The 19,235-nt window shown below is 43.3% G+C and overlaps 1 protein-coding gene and 1 long non-coding RNA gene across 4 annotated transcripts in view; one reads left to right on the top strand and one right to left on the bottom strand.

Moving 5' to 3' along the window:
- SH3RF3 (SH3 domain containing ring finger 3) overlaps positions 1–19,235 on the top strand; it is a 208,301-nt gene that overhangs the window by 181,152 nt on the left and 7,914 nt on the right. For both annotated transcript variants that reach the window (XM_081002987.1, XM_081002986.1), the window contains one exon: positions 14,910–15,247. In XM_081002987.1, coding sequence (XP_080859113.1) covers positions 14,910–15,247 — 338 coding nt within the window. The remainder of the gene's footprint in view (positions 1–14,909; positions 15,248–19,235) is intronic.
- Positions 1–19,235, bottom strand: part of LOC308475896 — a 44,649-nt gene that overhangs the window by 501 nt on the left and 24,913 nt on the right. For both annotated transcript variants that reach the window (XR_013985498.1, XR_013985499.1), the window contains exons 2-4: positions 8,458–9,796; positions 7,026–7,292; positions 3,709–3,853 (exon numbers count right to left, since the gene is read on the bottom strand). This is a non-coding gene — a long non-coding RNA (uncharacterized lncRNA). The remainder of the gene's footprint in view (positions 1–3,708; positions 3,854–7,025; positions 7,293–8,457; positions 9,797–19,235) is intronic.

Genomic DNA, 19,235 nt, shown 5'->3' on the forward strand with positions numbered 1-19,235 from the left:
CTTTTTCAAACTGCTAGGTTGGCAGGAGTAGGGACCGAGCAACGGGAGCTCACCCTGTAGCGGGGATTCAAACCACCGACCTTCTGTTCGGCAAGCCCTAGACCCTATGTTTTAACCCACAGCGCCACCTGCATCCCTCAGTGGTAGAGGAGTTATCATCAATTAAATCCACCCTCTTGTCCTTTGTCACTCTTGTCAAAATGGAACCTTTCCTTACACATAGAATTGTATTATCTTACTTCTGTTAACTTTCAGACTATTTCAGGTTAGTAAGCTTCCCTTGCCAGCATCTCTTTGTGGATAAAATGGCAGCCCATCCAAGAGTCTTCTTGACCTTTTTTCAGTGGTTGAAAAGGGAGAGCCCTTCCAGTCTGCAAGGTCATGTGTGAATTAGTATAAGCAGTTCTTAATGCTGAGCACCTATAGCCTAAAGCTGTTTGCACACTTGTTTTATTGATTCACTTTCAGAATCGGGATGGGTTAAGTGCCCAGCTGCGTGTGAGGTCCCCATCTGCTGCACTTGGCATGCTCTTTTGTCTAAATCCTCCACATCTGAAACAGCACAGAAAGACACCAGAGAAGTGCCACAGGTTCCATCACCATATGGCCAAGTTTGCAGGAAACTGCTTGCCTAGTTACATAGAAGATGTTATAAGATGAAGGGTCAGGCCTTGGGGGCTTGGAGCCAGAGGCACAATACAACACTGACTTGTAAATGGCTGAGGCTGTTTTTTAACAGCACTGTAAACATCTCTGTTTCTTTCAGAAAATTGCCTTGCCATGCTTCAGTGAAACCAGGAAAGGGGATGGGATTAAATATGACTAGGTGCAATCTGTGACTGATACATTGTAGGTGCAGGTTTTTAGGATTCAGCCCTGAGAGCAATCGTTCCTTGTCAACACATTTAAATGTGTTGCTAGTGCCAAGCTGCTTTAAACAGGCTCGGCCTCTTAAACCCTTAACAAATGCAGAGTTTTGCTTTCATTCAGAATTTATGCATTGCTAATAATCCTCAAATATCAGTGATGAAGTCTGATTACACTCTACCTAGAAGTATCCCACCTACTGCAGATCTTTTACAGGATGAGACGTAGCCTCTTCTCCTGATTTGTGGATCTTATTGGGGGGGTGTTGAGTGTGCTGAAAGACATCTATTGATTGGTGAGTTCCATAGTTGGTTGCTAAAGCTAAAGACTGCGTTTTTTTCTTATGTCTTGAACTTCTGTGGCCTTTCCATGCAACACACAACAACAGCTCCTGGGCAAATTTGCCTATGTTCAAATGAGATGTTGAGAAAGTGGTGTCCAAGGTAACTGAACCAGAGGACAGAACACTTAAAGGAGAGGTGTTTTTCTCCAAGTGGCCTCCAAGCAAACTAGTTGCTGACTGGGAACCTTAATTTGCATCTGTAAGGCGTTAGATTGAGACTGAAGGGTAGAGGTATCCTGTGCTTTATTCTGGCACAGAATATGCATAAAACCTCTTTCTATCTGTCCCACCACTCCCCCTCTCAATTTAATTAATGTGCAACACAGTTCAGAATAGTTAAAGAGACGCAGCAATGATATCCTGCTAATTCAATGAGACCAATATATGTATATAATTCTGCCACGCGTTTCTAAAAATCTGTTCCATTTTTAGATTAGCTGTGATAGCACTATAGCCCAAAAGCTCTATAACAGAAGAAAGTTTCGATTTACCTTGCTTGTAGCAGAGTACAGCCTAGGTACCTAACACAACAACATGATATTTGAAACATCAGACTTTGCCTTTGAAAAGAAAAATAACTTTCTTCTTTTCACTCGTTTTTAAAAGCTCTTGACCATAATAAAGCCTGATTTTAAGTGGAGAGTTTCTCCAAGTTGGCTAAAGTTTCACTGCTCACGTGGACTTAGTACACATTTGAATTATATGACCTCATGCTCATATACCTATGAACAGGATTTGGCTTCACTATCACTATCCGGTGTTGTTTTTTTACCTTTAGTAGGGGTTGCACTAAGCAAATATTCTTTGCCATATACCAGGAGTGAAGAACCTGAGGCCCGGGGTAAAATGTGGTCCTCCAAGCTTCTAGTACAAAACCTGATTGCCCTGTTTTGCAGCCTCCTTGAATGTGTTTGCCTCAGTGGAATATGTCCTTGAACTCTGATAATGCCTCTCACTTTCCCTGGATAGAGAGGGATGTGTGAGTGAGCATTGGTGAAATGTACATTCATTGCTCCAGCCACTTTTGCCTCTTGTCCTGCCCACTACTGGTATATTGCCTCAGCTTTCCTGATTTTTTTTCTGACCCTCCCAGTTCTGAGACTTGGCACCATTGGAAACTGGGCCTGGCCAAACTAGAGGTGGGTTGGGTTTTTTAAACTAGTAAAGGAATACCCTCAAAGACAGAAGAAAGGGGTTGCGAATGGCCTGGGGAAACTGTGACCCTCCCGATAATGCTGGACTCCAACTTCCATCAGCCCCAGCTGTAGTGATGTTGGGAGTTGTAGTCCAAAGTATCTGGATGGCACTAGGTTGGGGAAGGCCGTGCTGGGAGGGAGATGGGTGCAATTTCCATTCTAAAAACTATGCCCTTGTTGCATGCTTTTATCCATTCCTAAGCCATCCCTAAGGGACGCGGGTGGCGCTGTGGGTTAAACCACAGAGCCTAGGACTTGCCGATCAGAAGGTCGGCGGTTCGAATCCCCGCGATGGGGTGAGCTTCCGTTGCTCAGTCCCAGCTCCTGCCAACCTAGCAGTTCAAAAGTCAAAGTGCAAGTAGATAAATAGGTAAATGGCGTTTCCGTGCGCTGCTCTGGTTCACCAGAAGCAGCTTAGTCATGCTGGCCACATGACCCGGAAGCTGTTTGCGGACAAACGCCAGCTCCCTCGGCCAATAAAGCGAGATGAGCACCGCAACCCCAGAGTCGGTCACGACTGGACCTAATGGTCAGGGATCCCTTTACCTTTACCTTAAGCCATCCCTATACAGTCATACCTCATGTTACGTCCGCTTCATGTTACGTTCTTTCAGGTTACCTCCCGCAGAGACCCGGAAGTACCAGAAAAGGTTACTTCCGTGTTTCGCCGCTTGCGCATGTGCAGACGTGCAAAATGACGCCATACGCAGAAGTGGCGAATCGCAACCCGCGCGTGTGCAGACGCGCCACTATGGGTTGCGCTCTTTTCATGTTGCAAACAGGCCTCCGAACAGATCCCATTTGCAACCAGAGGTACCACTGTATTTATTCTTTTCTGCCATTGTTTCCTCCATATTCTCCCCAGTTTCTTCATGTCCCATTGCTCCCTCTTGAAACTTCTTGTTTATTGTCAAATCTTTGATTTCAAGTAATGCTCTTCTTATCTACCTCCTGCGGTAAGAAACCTGTGGCCCTCCAGATGTTAATGGACTAACCCTCCATCCATCCAAATTACAGTCTGAAACATCTGGCAGGTGTCAAGTTGGGAAAGGCTTGCTTTAGCAGAGTTTAGTATTGTATGTCTATGGAACTGCAGCCCACGACATATAATACAAGTTGGTTCAGATTGAGTTTATTTGTTAAAAGTCTCTGGATAGAATTTCCTCTTCCAGCTAGCTTAAATATTGCCTGATAAGGTAATTACAAAATACCCAATGATTTCTTATGAGTTGATTACTCTTATGCCACTTTCCCTTGTAAATAATGTGGCTACTTTTTGCCATCTCATATAAAACTACTTACATGAATGAAGTGATGTGGCCTCAGTCGCTTAATCTGATGAAGTAAATCACACTGGGTGGTTGTTCTTTCTGAAGAACCCCCTCATTTGGTTTCTGATGAGAATTTTGATTAAACTTCTCGAAAACATCCGGCACAGTGGCTCCTCCTAAAATGAAAGATAAGTTGTTGCTTCTGGGAACAGTTCGTTAATTTATCATCAGCCGATGTGCATCTTTATTGCTTTTTGATGCCTGGAATGTATCCCAAACTATTTGAAAACCAACTATCTGAAACTATCATTTGTTCTACGTTAGCAGTGAAATCTTTCCAAAAAGCTTAACGTAGAGCTAAATTACCATATGGGCTTAAAGATGTATTGATCCATGTGAGGCTGAGACTGCGTCTGGCTCTCAGTCCCTCTTCTGATGCAAGTTTTTCTGTCTCTTGGCCTGGGTCACAACTTCTCTAGTGACCCTCCTTGTTACTAACTAGGAGAAGCAAATAAAGGTAAAGGTCATGACCAACTCTGGGGTTGCGGCGCTCATCTCGCTTTATTGGCCGAGGGAGCTGGCGTACAGCTTCTGGGTCATGTGGCCAGCATGATTAAGCCGCTCCTGGCAAACCAGAGCAGCACACGGAAACGCCATTTACCTTCCTGCTGGAGCAGTACCTATTTATCTACTTGCACTTTGACGTGCTTTCGAACTGCTAGGTTGGCAGGAGCAGGGACCGAGCAACGGGAGCTCACCCCGTCACGGGGATTTGATCCGCTGACCTTCTGATCAGCAAGTCCTAGGCTGTGTGGTTTAACCCACAGCGCCACCCACTGGGAGAAGTACAGGGGCTTATATTGTGTAAGCCCCTAAAAATGATCTGCAATGCATGTGACATGTTCAGTTGCTGAAGGGAAGATCTCCCTACTCCGGTGGGTCATATTAAATACCAGTAATAATGCATCTTGCCCAGTGTATGGAAAACAAGGTAAGGATGACGAGCGTGTTTTAAAATTTGAGAATGGGTGCACTGGTTGTTGTTTTTCCCAGGATTCGGGGAGGGAGTTCAACTTTCACCACCCATACAATATTTATTCATTTGTATAGCTATAAAATAAAGTTATTGGGGAGGCAGGACATAAAGGCCTTGAGTGAAAAGCACAGGGTCTGGGTCAGTTCATATGGGGAGAGGCGGTCCTTAAGGTATTGAGTTCCTGAGCCATGTAAGGCTTTAACTTTTAGCCTGGTAGTCATAGGTAGGGATCAAGAGGGAATTCAGTTCAGTTTGCGTTTACTTAATTCCATTTGAACTTACTTAATTTGCACTTCCTGAAAAAATCTGTGAACCAAAAAGCAGCTAGCCTTTAAAATGCACACTTCTCTGAATTTTGTAATGCAACTATACTGTGAAGTAGTATACAAACATGCATTTTTACCAGGGTGAAATGTGAACAAGAGAGTACATATGTTGATGAAAATATTCAAAACTGCATTATTTTAGGGGGGAAATGCTGTATGTTAAAGATGTCTATATTTGGAGAAATTCACACTAAAATTCTGATGATGATTTTTTTAAAAAAGGTAACAAACTGATGTGGAAAACTGAGAAATGGAAAGAAACTTAAACATGCAGTTTCACCCATAGAGCAACCAAGCAGCCAAGTGAGTGGGCTGATAGAGGATAGATGGATCTCTCCATTCCCCCTCTGACCCCCCGCTTTCTCTCTGCACTGGCTGCAGAGGAACAGAAGCCAGTCCCTTCAGTTCTGCTCCACTTCTCCAGCCTACTAGATAGAAGACAATTACAGAGAGTGGGGACAGGACTGCTAAAATGCGAGCATCCTTCATTTCTATGCTGGCTCTGGAGGAGGAAGCTTCCCCTCTGCTGAAGGAAGCATGGAAACATAGGCTACTAGCTTATTTGCAAGCTGGTAAAAGAACCAACCAACTTGTGGTCTAGTCATTTTTCTGGACTTATTTACAAGGCTTCAAAAAAAAAAAACATACAGAAAATAAACTGCATCCCTGGAGAGCATAAGAATCATGGGCAGTGCCTGCTGCCATACATTTAAATTTAGCTGTCCTATTCCAGTATGAAATGGAATGTTGTCAGCTATCTGAGTATTCCTTACTGAATGCTCAAAGCTGTAACAGGGTTGTCTATAGAAAGTTATTTGATAATAAGCAGTAGTATGCTCAACCAGTTTTGCATTGTTTTCATTCGCTAGAATGAAATCAGTGGAAACATACAATCTGATTAGACACTTGTCTTGAACCTTTCTGCCAAAGCAAAATGTGAATTATTTTAAACTATTTCTTTCATCACAAAACATTTTTTTTAAAGTCGTCCAAATTGCTCACTCAATCAAGAGACTTCTGTGCTCATTGAGTAACCCATAGTCTGTGCATTAGAAGAACAAATCATTCTGAAGACACAGTTGACTAAGTGTTAACATCTGTATTTCAACTATCTCTTGTCTAAGCTTGTTCAAAAAGAAGGGAAGTGCTTTTATCTATACATAACTGCTAGGGAGGGAGGAATTTCTATTTCTGAAATATTTGGCAATGGCCAACTCTTTTATGTAACGTGATTAGAGTATGTTCAAATTCCCACTCCCATACAGCATCTTAAACAGAAAAGCACATTAATTGTGAATTGTAAGCATACTACAAGGGCTGCGGGTGGCGCTGTGGGTTAAACCACAGAGCCTAGGACTTGCCGATCAGAAGGTCGGCGGTTCGAATCCCTGCGATGGGGTGAGCTCCCGTTGCTCGGTCCCAGCTCCTGTCAACCTAGCAGTTTGAAAGCATATCAAAGTGCAAGTAGATAAATAGGTACCGCTCTGGCGGGAAGGTAAACGGCGTTTCCGTGCGCTGCTTTGGTTTGCCAGAAGCAGCTTAGTCATGCTGGCCACATGACCTGGAAGCCAGTAAAGCGAGATGAGCCAGTAAAGCGAGATGAGCGCCGCAACACGACCTAATGGTCAGGGGTCTTTACCTTTAAGCATACTACAAGTACCTTCAGTAGTACACTGCAAACTTCCTATTGAGCTGTCAGTCAGTAAACATTGGTAGGGGTTAAAACAAAAATGAGCACATAGTTTGCACAACCTTGAATTGTTTCAAGCTGGATAGCACATTGATTAAAATTCTTCCCTTTTTTGGAACTAGTACTTGTAGGAAGTCACAATATGGATTTTAAATCCAGAAGATTTTAAAATAAGCATAACAAAACAGTATGCAGCTGCACTCACTGGCTCTTCTCATTTCTAATTTGTTCTAACTATAGAAATGCAATGCTGCCAAGTTTTGAATTGCAGTGATAAAGGCTCAAGTATAACTTACGTGCTGCTAAAGTTCGATTTCCTTTCCGAACACATAGGATGTTGTCTCCAGCACACATGATCCACAGCCTCCCCCACTCCATCTCGGCTCTGAAATGATCATGTAGTCTGTCAGAAGCCTGGCAGGTGTCTGGAAAATCCTCTCTCTTTCTTGTATTTGCTCTTTGGTTCCCAAGGATACTTCCAGAGAGTTGTTGACCAACGCTTCTCATGCATGCAAGTTCCTCATTTCCTCATTGACTCCAGATTTACAGTTTCTGGGGGAAATCTGATAAGTAAAAGAAAACCTGTTCGCAACATCAAGCCATGTTTGATTGCACCCCACTATACAAAAATAAAATAAAATCTGATTATGTTCTGCTGGTTCAGCCTTTGTTGAAAAGACTGCCAAGGCTTCCTGAAAGTACCCCTTTAAAATAAATATGGGGAGGTGAACATTGTATGAAGCCTTAAACACTCTTAAATCAGGGATAGATAACAATGTGCCCTCTAGATGTCTGGACTACAAATCCCACCCTCCTCAGGCAGCAAGGGCAATGACCAGGTGTTATGGGACTTGTAGTCTGCAATATGTGGACTTGGCTGCCCCTGGTCAAACTTTAGGGAACAAATTGTCCTGTATGAACTTCCATGATCTGCGTGGGAAGCTGTTCTCTTCATCCCACCTTCCCCTCCAGTTAGGGCACAGAGCCAGGCTATCTTTTTGGTGTCACTCACACTGAGGAATGCACTTCCTAGGGGTAAAGTTCCTGGTTGCCTCCCTGATGGTTTTCTTCAGGGTATTTGCTATGGGCTGATTTTGCTTGGATTTAACATGGGGAAACTCAGCCAGATGGGCGGGATATAAATAATAAAGTTGTTGTTTGTTTGTTTGATCTGTTTTTGCATATGTTTTAGTAATGATTGTTTTAAGTCAGCTTTTAATATTGTATGCTGTTGTGGGTGCAATCTACCGCACTGAATATAACTCATAGATAGATAGATAGATAGATAGATAGATAGATAGATAGACAGATGATAGGGAAAGTCATGTTTGGTGTGTTAAGCAAGTGTGTGGGTTGGCATAAGTCGCCTGCAGAACAGGTTGGACCATCTCCAACATTGGGGGAGTGGGGGTAAAGTGCCGGTACTGCATACCGCTGATTACTGGCAGACATATTTTCTGGTCTGCACCACATTGGGTGTACTTTAGCCTATGGTGCAGACAAGGCAGGGCCAAGAACTGGCGAAAGTTGAGGGCTGGTTGGGTACGCACTGAAGGTTCATTCAAACTCCTCCGAGGTGCATTTTTATAGGGAACAAGATGAAAACCTTGCCAAAGTGGGACAGAGAGAAGCCCACTAGATAAGAATAAGGAACCGCCACATGCAGCCCCTCCAGGCCTCTATAACTGATCCTTAAGAGTCCCCCCCAGGCCCACATCCATCACCTACCTTGTTTTGCACCTTATTTTTGCCAAGCTGGAATCAGTCCTTGAACTCTAATAATGCTTCAACAATCCAGATAGTTTGAAACACTTGACCTTAACGCCAATACTCTCATTTGGGTTGCGCACAGAGCTGTCTCTTTTGTTCCATAGTCATGGAGGTATCTGATAATAAAACACTTATCTTAGAGTATCTAGCTAGCATCTTCCCCACCCTTTCCTTACTCTGCATCAGAGCATAAGGACAGAAAGCTGGCACTCAGCTAATGAATATTTCTCAGGCTGGCAATTAACCCAGCCAAACGCATTAACCCCAGCTGTCAAAGCATAGTTTGCTTCAGATTCTATAACAAAGCAGATTTCTCCCCTTTGTTGGTTTCAGCTCTTTTAGAAACGCAATATGGCGTTGTTCAAAAAAGGACTTCTCTTAAACATTTACGTTGTTCAGCGGTGTTTTTAAATACTGGGCATCCACACGCCACTTTGAATCAACTGCCAAGCAACTCTCAGAAAGTAAATGTTCAGAAGGTTCCTCCTAAGTGATCACACTGAAATTTTCCCAGTTTCCACCCAAAGTAGTCCAGCACATTCAAAAAACAAAGCTTAGAAAGTGTGAAGCAAAAATATTTGGGGTTTGAGTTTGCTGTTGTTTAAGGCCAATTGGCATGTTACACAATTCCTACGTAGAAAGCACTTCTAGGTCGGAAGAAGCATGTGATCTGAATATAGATCGTTCTGTGTAACAATTACGTACGCACATCTATTTCACTGCGTGTTCATTTGGACCACATTCTGTGTGGACAAGCTTAAATCGATGTGAGCCAGTCTGGTACAGTGGTTATAGAGTGTTGGGTTCAAATCCCCATTAGCCACAAAGCTCATTGGTTGGGCCAGTCACTGTCTCTTAGCCTAACCCTCACAGGGTCGTTGTGATGATGTATGCCACTTTAAGCCCCTTGCAGGAAAGATGGGATATCACTGCAACAACAGTAACTAGGGACTAAGCCTATTGATTTCAGTGAACTTAAATTAACCTTACGTTGTGGCCGTTGTACACACGAGCCAAAAGATGCCCTCTCTTGCTGCTGCTTCCTAGCACACGTATCAAAACAGATGTATATATGCAATGATCACATTAGCTTTTTCAAAGGTGAATGCAACTTCATTTTACAACTTAGCCAAACATTCTCCAAAATGTGTTCAAATATCTAATCAAAGAACTGGATACTTATCAGTAGATACTGCATCAACATCAACATCATCATCAGTGCAGAAATGTAGTCTAGATTAGTGATGAACATAGATCACAGACTTGCCTCCTAGGTTAGAGCAAGGAGTGCTGGTCCCTGAAATTATGTACAACATGTTTTAATTATTTTATCAAGCCTGTTGGCCTTGATAAGCCTGTTGGCCTTGTTTGTAAGACAAACATCATTTTTCTCTTTTTAATTTATTATTACATATTATTACATTTATAGCTCACCTTTCCTCCAGGAGACTCAAGGTGCCCTACATGGTTCCCCACTTTCCATTTTATCCTCATAACAACTCTGCAACTACCACAAAGAAGACCCTGTCCCAAGCCACCACGTAATGAGTCTTCTGCAGATTATAGGGCCTGTGCAGACAGAGAGAGGAGCTCCCATCAAGCATTTAGGCCCCAGGCCATTTGCCACACCACTCAGCACCTTGATATCAAAATGAGAGCCCCATAATAATAATAATTGATTTCTTATACCCCGCCCATCTGATTGGATTGCCTCAGCCACTCTGGGCGGCTTCCAACACAAATACAGCATCAAACATTAAAAGCTTCCCCAAACAAGAGCTGCCCTCAGATGTCTACAAAAAATTATATAGCTCTTTGACATCTGCCGGGAGGGCATTCCGCAGGGTGACCGCCGAAAATGCCTTCTGTCTGGTTCCCTGTAATTTCACTTCTCACAGTGAGGGGACTGCCAGAAGGCCCTTGGAGCTGGAATTCAGTGCCTGGGCTGAACAATGGGGGCAGAGACGCTCCTTCAGGTACACAGGGCCAAAGGCTTTAAAGGTCAGCACAAACACTTGGAATTGTGCTCAGAAATATACTGGGAGCCAATGTAGATCTTTTAGGGCCAATGTTCTGTGGTCCTGGCAGCCACTCCCAGTCACCAGTTTAGCAGCTGTGTTCTGGGTTTATTATAGTTTCCAAGTCACATTCAAAGGTAGTCATGTTGTTGTATTCCTGTCAAGAAACAGGGACTGGGCTGGAGAAGGCCTCAGTTTCCCAAATGAATCAGAGCTCTATGAGAAAAGACAAATTTGGAGAGGCAGATCTTGCCTTGTGCTAATCCCTTCTCACCCTCCTTTATTCTCCCTCGCTGAAGAAGACAGCTAGCAGATCTGGCAAGATGCATTAATTCGAAAACTGTAAGTAGAAATTGTGGTAGAGCTCACAGTTCTCTGTTTACTCCTGATTACATTCACACATTGCACTGAAAAGCAATGTGACAAATGGGCTTAAAAAGATGCGTATTTTCATCTGAGAGCCAGGATTGACTGAAGCGTCCTCTCAAGTGGACAGAGCCTGCTTTTGTTGTGCAACTGTTGTGCAAATATTTCTGTTACATACTGGTTTGAAAAATGGTGGCAGTAGTGACAAATTGTCTGGCTTTCCAGTGATCTTCCAGCAGTTAGCTTACTTATAAATCTCTCTGGAGTAACTCAGAAAACCTTGTTTCGTTTACTTTTTCAGCAAAGCCAGACACACTTCATGCTCACCATAATATAGTTGAGGGTGATAGTTAAAGGGAATTTTGGTGCTGGCTACCCAAGAAGAGTGTAGCCTGAAGCTTTGTGAATTTGTGAGAGTTGGTTATGTGAGGAGCTTGAGGGAGAGAAAATGCTTGCTGCTATTGCATTAGCCAAGCGAGTTTTTTTAAAAATAAAATGAAGACCACCTACAAAAATCTAGATCTCAGGCATTTCTTTTTTACTTTAGAATTGCACATATCAAGTTTCTGTCACTTAAGGAGATGAAAGAATGTAAAGCTGCGTGGGTTTATCTGTTTTGTTTTTTAAAAAGAAAATCTGCCTCTGGTAAAAGCCAGGAAGTTGAGCTAATGTAAGTGTAAAATAAAAGTATTATCAAGCTGCAAGCTGCATTTCGTCATTGAATATTTCATTAGATTTCCAGAATATTCAGCACATTAGCAAAAAATTTCCTTTGTGTGGGTGTTTAAATCCCAGCGGCTCTTTTCCACCATAAAGAAAATGTGAGAAATTGAGAGTACTAGTCAATATTCTAATTTAGTGTTCATTTCATACAAGTTAGCTAGAAAACCTTATTTACTGAAGCAGGGTTGAACCCACTTGTAATAGCCTTTTCCTGCTTGCTTAAAACACATTCTTTCTTTTCCTGTTTCCTTGACTGCCTTTTAAAGTTTCTCAAGAAATTTCAAGTTAGCCTGGCACACCTCAGAATGTCTTCAGCGTTGAATATATCACACCCAGCCTTTAAAAACGGCAGCAGTGTTTCACACAGACTTCCTAATTAATGTAAAAATTGATTACATGGTTGCGCGAACTCTTTTGAAAACACGTCCTTGTGCCTGCTTGAAAACCATGCGTGGGATGAAAGCTATCCGTAGGGGTGTGTTCTTAAAAGGCTGGAAGCCTTATCACACTAAATTGATCTGCATCATCTTTCTGTTTAAAAAATCTCTTTCAACATCTTCACAACTTCTGCAATGCCTTTTTTTTTTAGCGCAAATGTTCTAATGGCATTTAGAAAGTGGGGGTACATGGGCCACACCATTTTCTCAAGATGGTGTCGCAAAATCATTTATGAAAGGGGGAAATGCTCCCTTGTTATTCTTCTATAGCATGGTTAGGCAAACTAAGGCCCGGGGGCCAGATCCGGCCCAATTGCCTTCTAAATCCAGCCCACAGACGGTCCGGGAATCAGCGTGTTTTTACAAGAGTAGAATGTGTCCTTTTATTTAAACTGCATCTCTGGGTTATTTATGGGGCATAGGAATTTGTTCATTCATTTCCCCCCAAAAAAATATAGTCTGACCCCCCGCAAGGTCTGAGGGACAATGGACCGCCCCCCTGCTGACCCTTGTTCTGTAGTAAGCATTCATTGAGAACATGCCCTAGAGGTGATAATAATTGAAAGAGTAGGTTCTTTATCCTTGTTCCTAATATAAACTTGGGTCACTTCCAGGCAACCTGTTTAATGGGCATTCATCCTGACTTGCTTGCGGAGAGATTAGATAGCATCGAACATTTCATGAGCATTCATCCTGATTTGTCTGTGCGGTTATTAGAGAGTGCTAAATCAAGCCAATGTTATCCCACAGTTTCTAGTGCATTTCCCCCCATCACCAAAAGTCCAATATTTTGGTTCAACGGATTTGTTTCACAAGAGCTCCAAATTATCTTACACTGCACAGCCTAAATTTGCAAGGTTCTGCATTTATCCCGCCCAAAAATAGTAATCTGGAAGCGCTCCATGGCATGTGGGAGCATATTTGTAAGGATATTTTGACCCCTGGAGAAGTTCAAAATCACCCAGTGGTAAGAGCTTGTAGATATGGTGGTCCCCTGACTGGTCAAAACATGGTACTTCAGATTCTAGCTGGGAACTGTGGATCAGCTTGCACACCTATTGCAACATTTCCAGAACACTTCAGCAAAGCCAGGTGCTTTCTTGGCCTCAAGTAATGGTGTTTGTGTGGGGAGAGGGGATATTTTGTCAGCAGCCAGCAGCACGGCATTGCATCATTGCAGATCAGGCTCTAAGGGACCCCCAGATGCTGCGGGACTACAACTCCCATTATCTACAGCCAGCTTAGCCAGTTGTCAGGGATGATGGGTGTTGTAGTACAACAGTGTCTGAAGTCCCAAGGCTGAAGAACACTGATGCAGACAACGCTATGCTAAATGGTCTCCTATGTTTCTTCCCATCACTTCTCTTCCTCTGTCCCCAGAATTGCCCTTACCTGCCTCACCTCTCTCTCTTTTTCACCTTTCTTTCCCCTTTTTGGGGTTGATTTAAATGGTAATCTGAATTAGGATGGGAGGAATGGGCATTACCTGTATGTACTAATAAGATACCTTAGTTTTCCTTCACTTAAACCTGTAAAATTTGCTTTAAAACCTAAGCCCGATTAATGAAAGAATAAAGCTCAGCTCTGTGTTACCGTTTTTCTGTCATCATCCAAGTGCATGGATTTAGACATGCACATCAAAAAATGGTATTACAAGCATTGTACAAAACAGGAACTTTCTTCAGCAGTATTCTTTTTCCAAACACTGTTGTGCACCGAACCCCAAGGGAGCAATTTACCATTTACCCCCCAAAAAACTCTGTTCAGTTACGTGGCAGCTGCTTTTGTCGGAGTATTAAGATGCTGCTGTATTTCCCCCTCCTCCCCAGCGAAAGTTTCATTCATTTATCTATTTATATCATTAACCCACTCAGTGCCTAATGACTTTGCACATGCAGCAACATTCCACTTGCAGAAATATTGATCCTACAGAAAAGCTTTAGTTGCAAAACCGCAAGTGGCAGCTGGTGCCACTGGTTCTAATGATGGCAATTGAAAGAAAGCCCAATCAGAGACTGAATGGCTGCCCCGACTGAAAGGTTTGGGAAAGTAGCAGCAGATGGGATAGGGCAGAGGTGTCCTCATCACCCTGACATCTTACCTAAGGGCAAGGGTACACCTGAAGGACCTCATATGCTTGATTTGAAGATAAAACAGAGGGGAGTGGAATATGCACACCCTGAACTCTTGGAGGAAGGATGAAATAAACATCTGTGTAAAATTCAGGCTAGCTGCAGCTTAGAGAATCTGACGAGAGAGCATTATGCCTTATAAGAACATGGCTATGTGCACAACATACATTAAAGAACATGACATCCTCCAAAGAATCGTGCGAACTGCAGGTCATTCCTCAGAGAGCATCAAGTCTGGCACCTTTAACAAACCGCAGTTCCCAGAACTCTTTGGTGAAAGTCACATGCTTTAAATGTAAGCCATGTGTGCAGCCCATGTTGATTTCTTGTCCTGATAACACAAAGGTCTCCAACACTGGGATTTAATCAAATCAGCCAAAAGGAAGGAAGCAATTTATTGTCATACTGAGGTCCTCGAGAATTTATTTGCCAGCGTGAAATGACAAAACACTGCTCTGTTTCCTCCAGGAGTAGAATCAAATAACACTGCCTTTTCAAATTCCAGCTGTTTAGAGGCTGACTTTTCCCTTTCGGGATGAGTCAATCATGTTTGTCACAATAGAAGTTCAATATAACTTACACTGTGCCTCACCTTTTACAACACAAAACTTCTCTTGGTAAAGATAAGTTGTAAACAACACTCACTTCCCTGTGCGTACAAAATGGCTGGCATTCATCTAAAAAGCTGTAATTGAAACATCTCACTTGTAATCTTCTGTTTGATTCCTATGCAGAAAGAAAAGAAAAGTGGTCTGCTGAAGCTTCTGGCAGGAGCATCCACAAAAAAGAAATCCCGCTCTCCTCCGTCAATGTCCCCAACGCATGACCCTCTGGCAGTGATGGAAGGGATGCTGCAGGGGGCTATGGGACCTGAACTATCCTCTCTCTCTAGCCACGGGAGGGCAGGCTCATGCCCAATTGAAAGTGAAATGCAAGGAGCAATGGAGATGGAGCCTCTGCACAGAAAGACAGGCTCTTTGGATTTGAATTTCCCTATTCCTTCTCCCATAAGGCAGCTTCCGCCTTCAATGGCAGCCATCCGCCCAGAACCTAAGCCATTGTCTCGAGAAAGGTATGTCATCCAATTAAGCGTGTTTACTTGTATTTTGGGTTAGCTGCCATCCTAGGCAGAGTATTTTGTACAGAAACATTTTCATTTCATTGCAAGGTTCCTAAGAACTGGGAAGATCAGCTAACTAGATCATGGAGTTGGCAGAGACCTCAAAGGTGATCTAGCCCAAACCACCTTCCAACACAGGACACCTGCTGCAACAGCATCCCTGAGTTGGCCATCTAGCCTCTGCTTAAAAACCCCTAATGGAATGCTCTCCCCATTGAGAGCTACCTGGCACCAACTTCATCATTGTTTTGGGGCCAGGCAAAGATATATTTTTGTTTTCCAGCACATTTGAGCAGCACCAATGACTGGATTTCTCCCCAACTTTGATTATGTTCTCATATATAAAATAAAAATGGAATAATGTCGTCATGCTGCAGTTCACATGACTGCTGACAGGTGGCGTTTCAAACTGCAGCATGACAGCAAACTGGGCTGTCGGAGCTGCTAGACTCTTGCAGCAGCATTGGAGGCCAGAGAGGATGGAGATGGAAAGGCAGGCAGGCAGTCCCGGCCAGCAAGTTTGTGAGTGGGCATACCAGACAACTGAGCATCCTAAGCAAGCAAGTCGGCAGCCCAGGCAAACTCTAGAGGTTCTAAGGAGAGAGGGGAAGGTTGGTTTTGGTGAGATCAGGAGGAGGGGTGACTTTGGTGAGGGATGGGTTGGGTGCAGGCAGAGTCAGCAAGGGAAGAGAGCAGGGGCACAGCCCCTTGCTTTTAATATGTTTGTATAATTTTATTAGGGACATGGGTGGTGCTGTGGTCTAAACCACAGAGCCTACGGCTTGCCGATCAGAAGGTCGGCGGTTCAAATCCCCGGGACGGGGTGAGCTCCCATTCCTCGGTCCCTGCTCCTGCCAACCTAGCACTTCGAAAGCACAAAGTGCAAGTAGATAAATAGGTACCGCTCCGGCAGGAAGGTAAATGGTGTTTCTATGCGCTGCTCTGGTTCACCAGAAGCGGCTTAGTCCTGCTGGCCACATGACCCGGAAGCTGTACTCCGGCTCCCTCGTCCAATAAAGTGAGATGAGTGCCACAACCCCAGAGTCCGCCACGACTGGACCTAATGGTCAGGGGTCCCTTTACCTTTACCTATATTTTTATTGCATCACTGTATTTATACTTGTACACCACATTGGGACATTCTATTACGGGAAGCAATTAATAAATTCAATAACTTCATTAACTCCCTGCCTGCTGTGATTCTAATCAGCCACTCCCAGGGCTGCTATTAGCATTTTTTAAAAGCATGCACATTATTAAGTGCAAAGACTCCGTTTTTAACCCCCAGAGATAATGAAAAAAAACCCCACCCTATAGCAGACTTCTGAATAACCAAGTATATGTGGGAAATAAGAATTGTTTCCACATTACAAAAAAATTGGTTCTCTCTGTGTGTCATAATTCACATCAGAATATCTGGGCATGAGGGCTAGCAGATTTAGTAGCAAGACTGCTGTATTTGGCTACTGTTAGGACAAGTCGATAGGAACATTCCCAGACTTGGAAGCATTGAAGCCTGCTCCATGACGCCAACGGTTGTATTTCCACCAAAACCCAGAAAAATTTAGCCTTACTATTAATTTACATTTTTTTCTTCTAACCAGGCATGATAAAAATACTGCTACGTTCTTAGCCCCAAGAATGGAAGTTAGCAAGGGCAGGATTGTGAAGCTGTGGAATGGAAAATGCACAGAGCCAGGTGGCCAGCCTGTGTTCCCATTGTTTGCACAATAAGCTGCAAATGGAGTTATACAGATGGGCCTCTTAAAACATTACAGATAGTGCTAATTGCACTTTGTAGTAGCTGAGAATTCAGATCCTGATTTTCAGGCCTTTTGATTCCCCGAGTCTTAAATCCGAGAATAACCTCTAATTGAAATAAGCTTAATTATACTCAGCAGGCAAGGTTTTCTAATTGATTTATGAATTAACTTCCATATCACTGGTTTATCTGCACCCCTTAACTGATCATATGGTTCTTTATGCCTATAAATGAGGAATATTAATTACCTTTGCACACTAGGAAGGATAATGCCTAGCCCTGGATCATTGGAGCAGCTACATTAAACACTTGTCTGGAAGTTCATTCCACATCCATTTGTGCTCATTAAGTCACCCAAGTGCTCAGTAGTACAATTTTAAAAATAAAATAAAATACATGTGTGAAGCTGCATTTCACATCTGGCAACATAGTGACTTTTTCATCTCCGCACTCAACATGTTTGCTTGTTTGTATTTTACTGTATACATAATTTGTTCAGTTCTATAGATGAAGTAAAGTGCATGGGTGGGTTCAGATGAACAGATTCATATTTTATGCAGCACTTGTGGCTTGACAACCACAAATATATAAAATACGGGAGAGTTAGGCAATAAAACACAGCAGGCACAGCTTTATTAAATGTGAACCCCCAAAATTGGAATGCCCTCCAAACTGAGGCTAATTTTTTTTACTTGTTTTGTACCGAGCCCCGCATTTTGTGCCCCTCCATCTGAGTACCCCCCACTACCTAGCTCAGGCAGAGGCAAACTCGGCCCTCCAGATGTTTTGGGACTACAACTCCCATCATCCCTAGCTAACAGGACCAGTGGTCAGGGATGATGGGAACTGTAGTCCCAAAACAGCTGGAGGGCCAAGTTTGGCCATGCCTGACCTACCCATTGCAAGAAGCTACCTAACACTTATTGCAAGAAGGAAAACAATTCTTAATTACTGCAGTGCATTTTGTGGGGCTTCCCAAGCCTTGGGGGTCGTTGCTTGTTGTCATTCCTACCTATTAATGGGCTAAATTTTAATTGCAATAAAAGGTAGAGGAATTAATCACACTGATTAATTGTTTGCAGCCTGGAGTGGAATTCAGAGCCGACTGTGCATTTTGTAAGGTATTGTGTATGAAACTAATCAGATAATGAAGCCCTGGGAGGGAATGGCTCGGATTTTCCTTCACTGTAGCACATTCTAGCCTGCATTTATTCCAATTCTATTTTCTTAACACCTGCTTCCTTCCAGTGCTGTTTGCCTAAACATATAACCGCTGTAATCAGCACAACTGAGATAATCCAGTTTCATCTCTGCGAGAGCTATCAAGAAATGCCTAGGAAGTGCTGTTATTTGCTTAATATTCCTGGTCCTTATAACGCTGAATTTGCCTGGTCTGGCTGATCAATGGAGCAGGAGACCCAAGACCCACCATTCGTGTTATATTTTGCAAAAAAATTCAAATACGTGAAAACGTTTTGGCAGATAGCAAATCCCTATGTGCCTATGTACACATAAGGTAAAGGTAAAGGGACCCCTGACCATTAGGTCCAGTCGTGACTGACTCTGGGGTTGTGGCGCTCATCTCGCTTTATTGGCTGAGGGAGCCGGTGTACAGCTTCCGGGTCATGTGGCCAGCATAACTAAGCCACTTCTGGCGAACCAGAGCAGTGCACGGAAACGCCGTTTACCTTCCCGCCGGAGCGGTACCTATTTATCTACTTGCACTTTGATGTGCTTTTGAACTGCTAGGTTGACAGGAGCAGGGACCGAGCAATGGGAGCACACCCCATTGCAGGGATTCTAACCGCCGACCTTCTGATCGGCAAGTCCTAGGCTCTGTGGTTTAACCCACAGCGCCACTATGTACACATAGTATCCCTTTAGATACTATGTAGCCCTTTAGAGTTTTGCCATTTGTAAATTGGGGTGGGGGAGACACCAATTTATTGTGTTATGAGCTCCAGTTTTCCACATCTGCTTTGAATTGCAATTGGACAGTCTGAGCAGATGCGGAATGCTTCTGCCACTACGATGCACCTAAATTTGAACAGTTTGAAGTAAAATAAAATGTTGCATTTCCATTCACCAGGAAGATGGGGTCCAATAAACTCTGCCCTATTTTGCGTATTCCATTATGCACATCCATACACAGTTGCAAGATTTGAAACCTGGGATCAT

The sequence above is a fragment of the Podarcis pityusensis genome (assembly GCF_964106645.2).
Source record: "Podarcis pityusensis genome assembly, chromosome: 4".
NCBI classification, from domain to species: Eukaryota; Metazoa; Chordata; class Lepidosauria; order Squamata; family Lacertidae; genus Podarcis; species Podarcis pityusensis.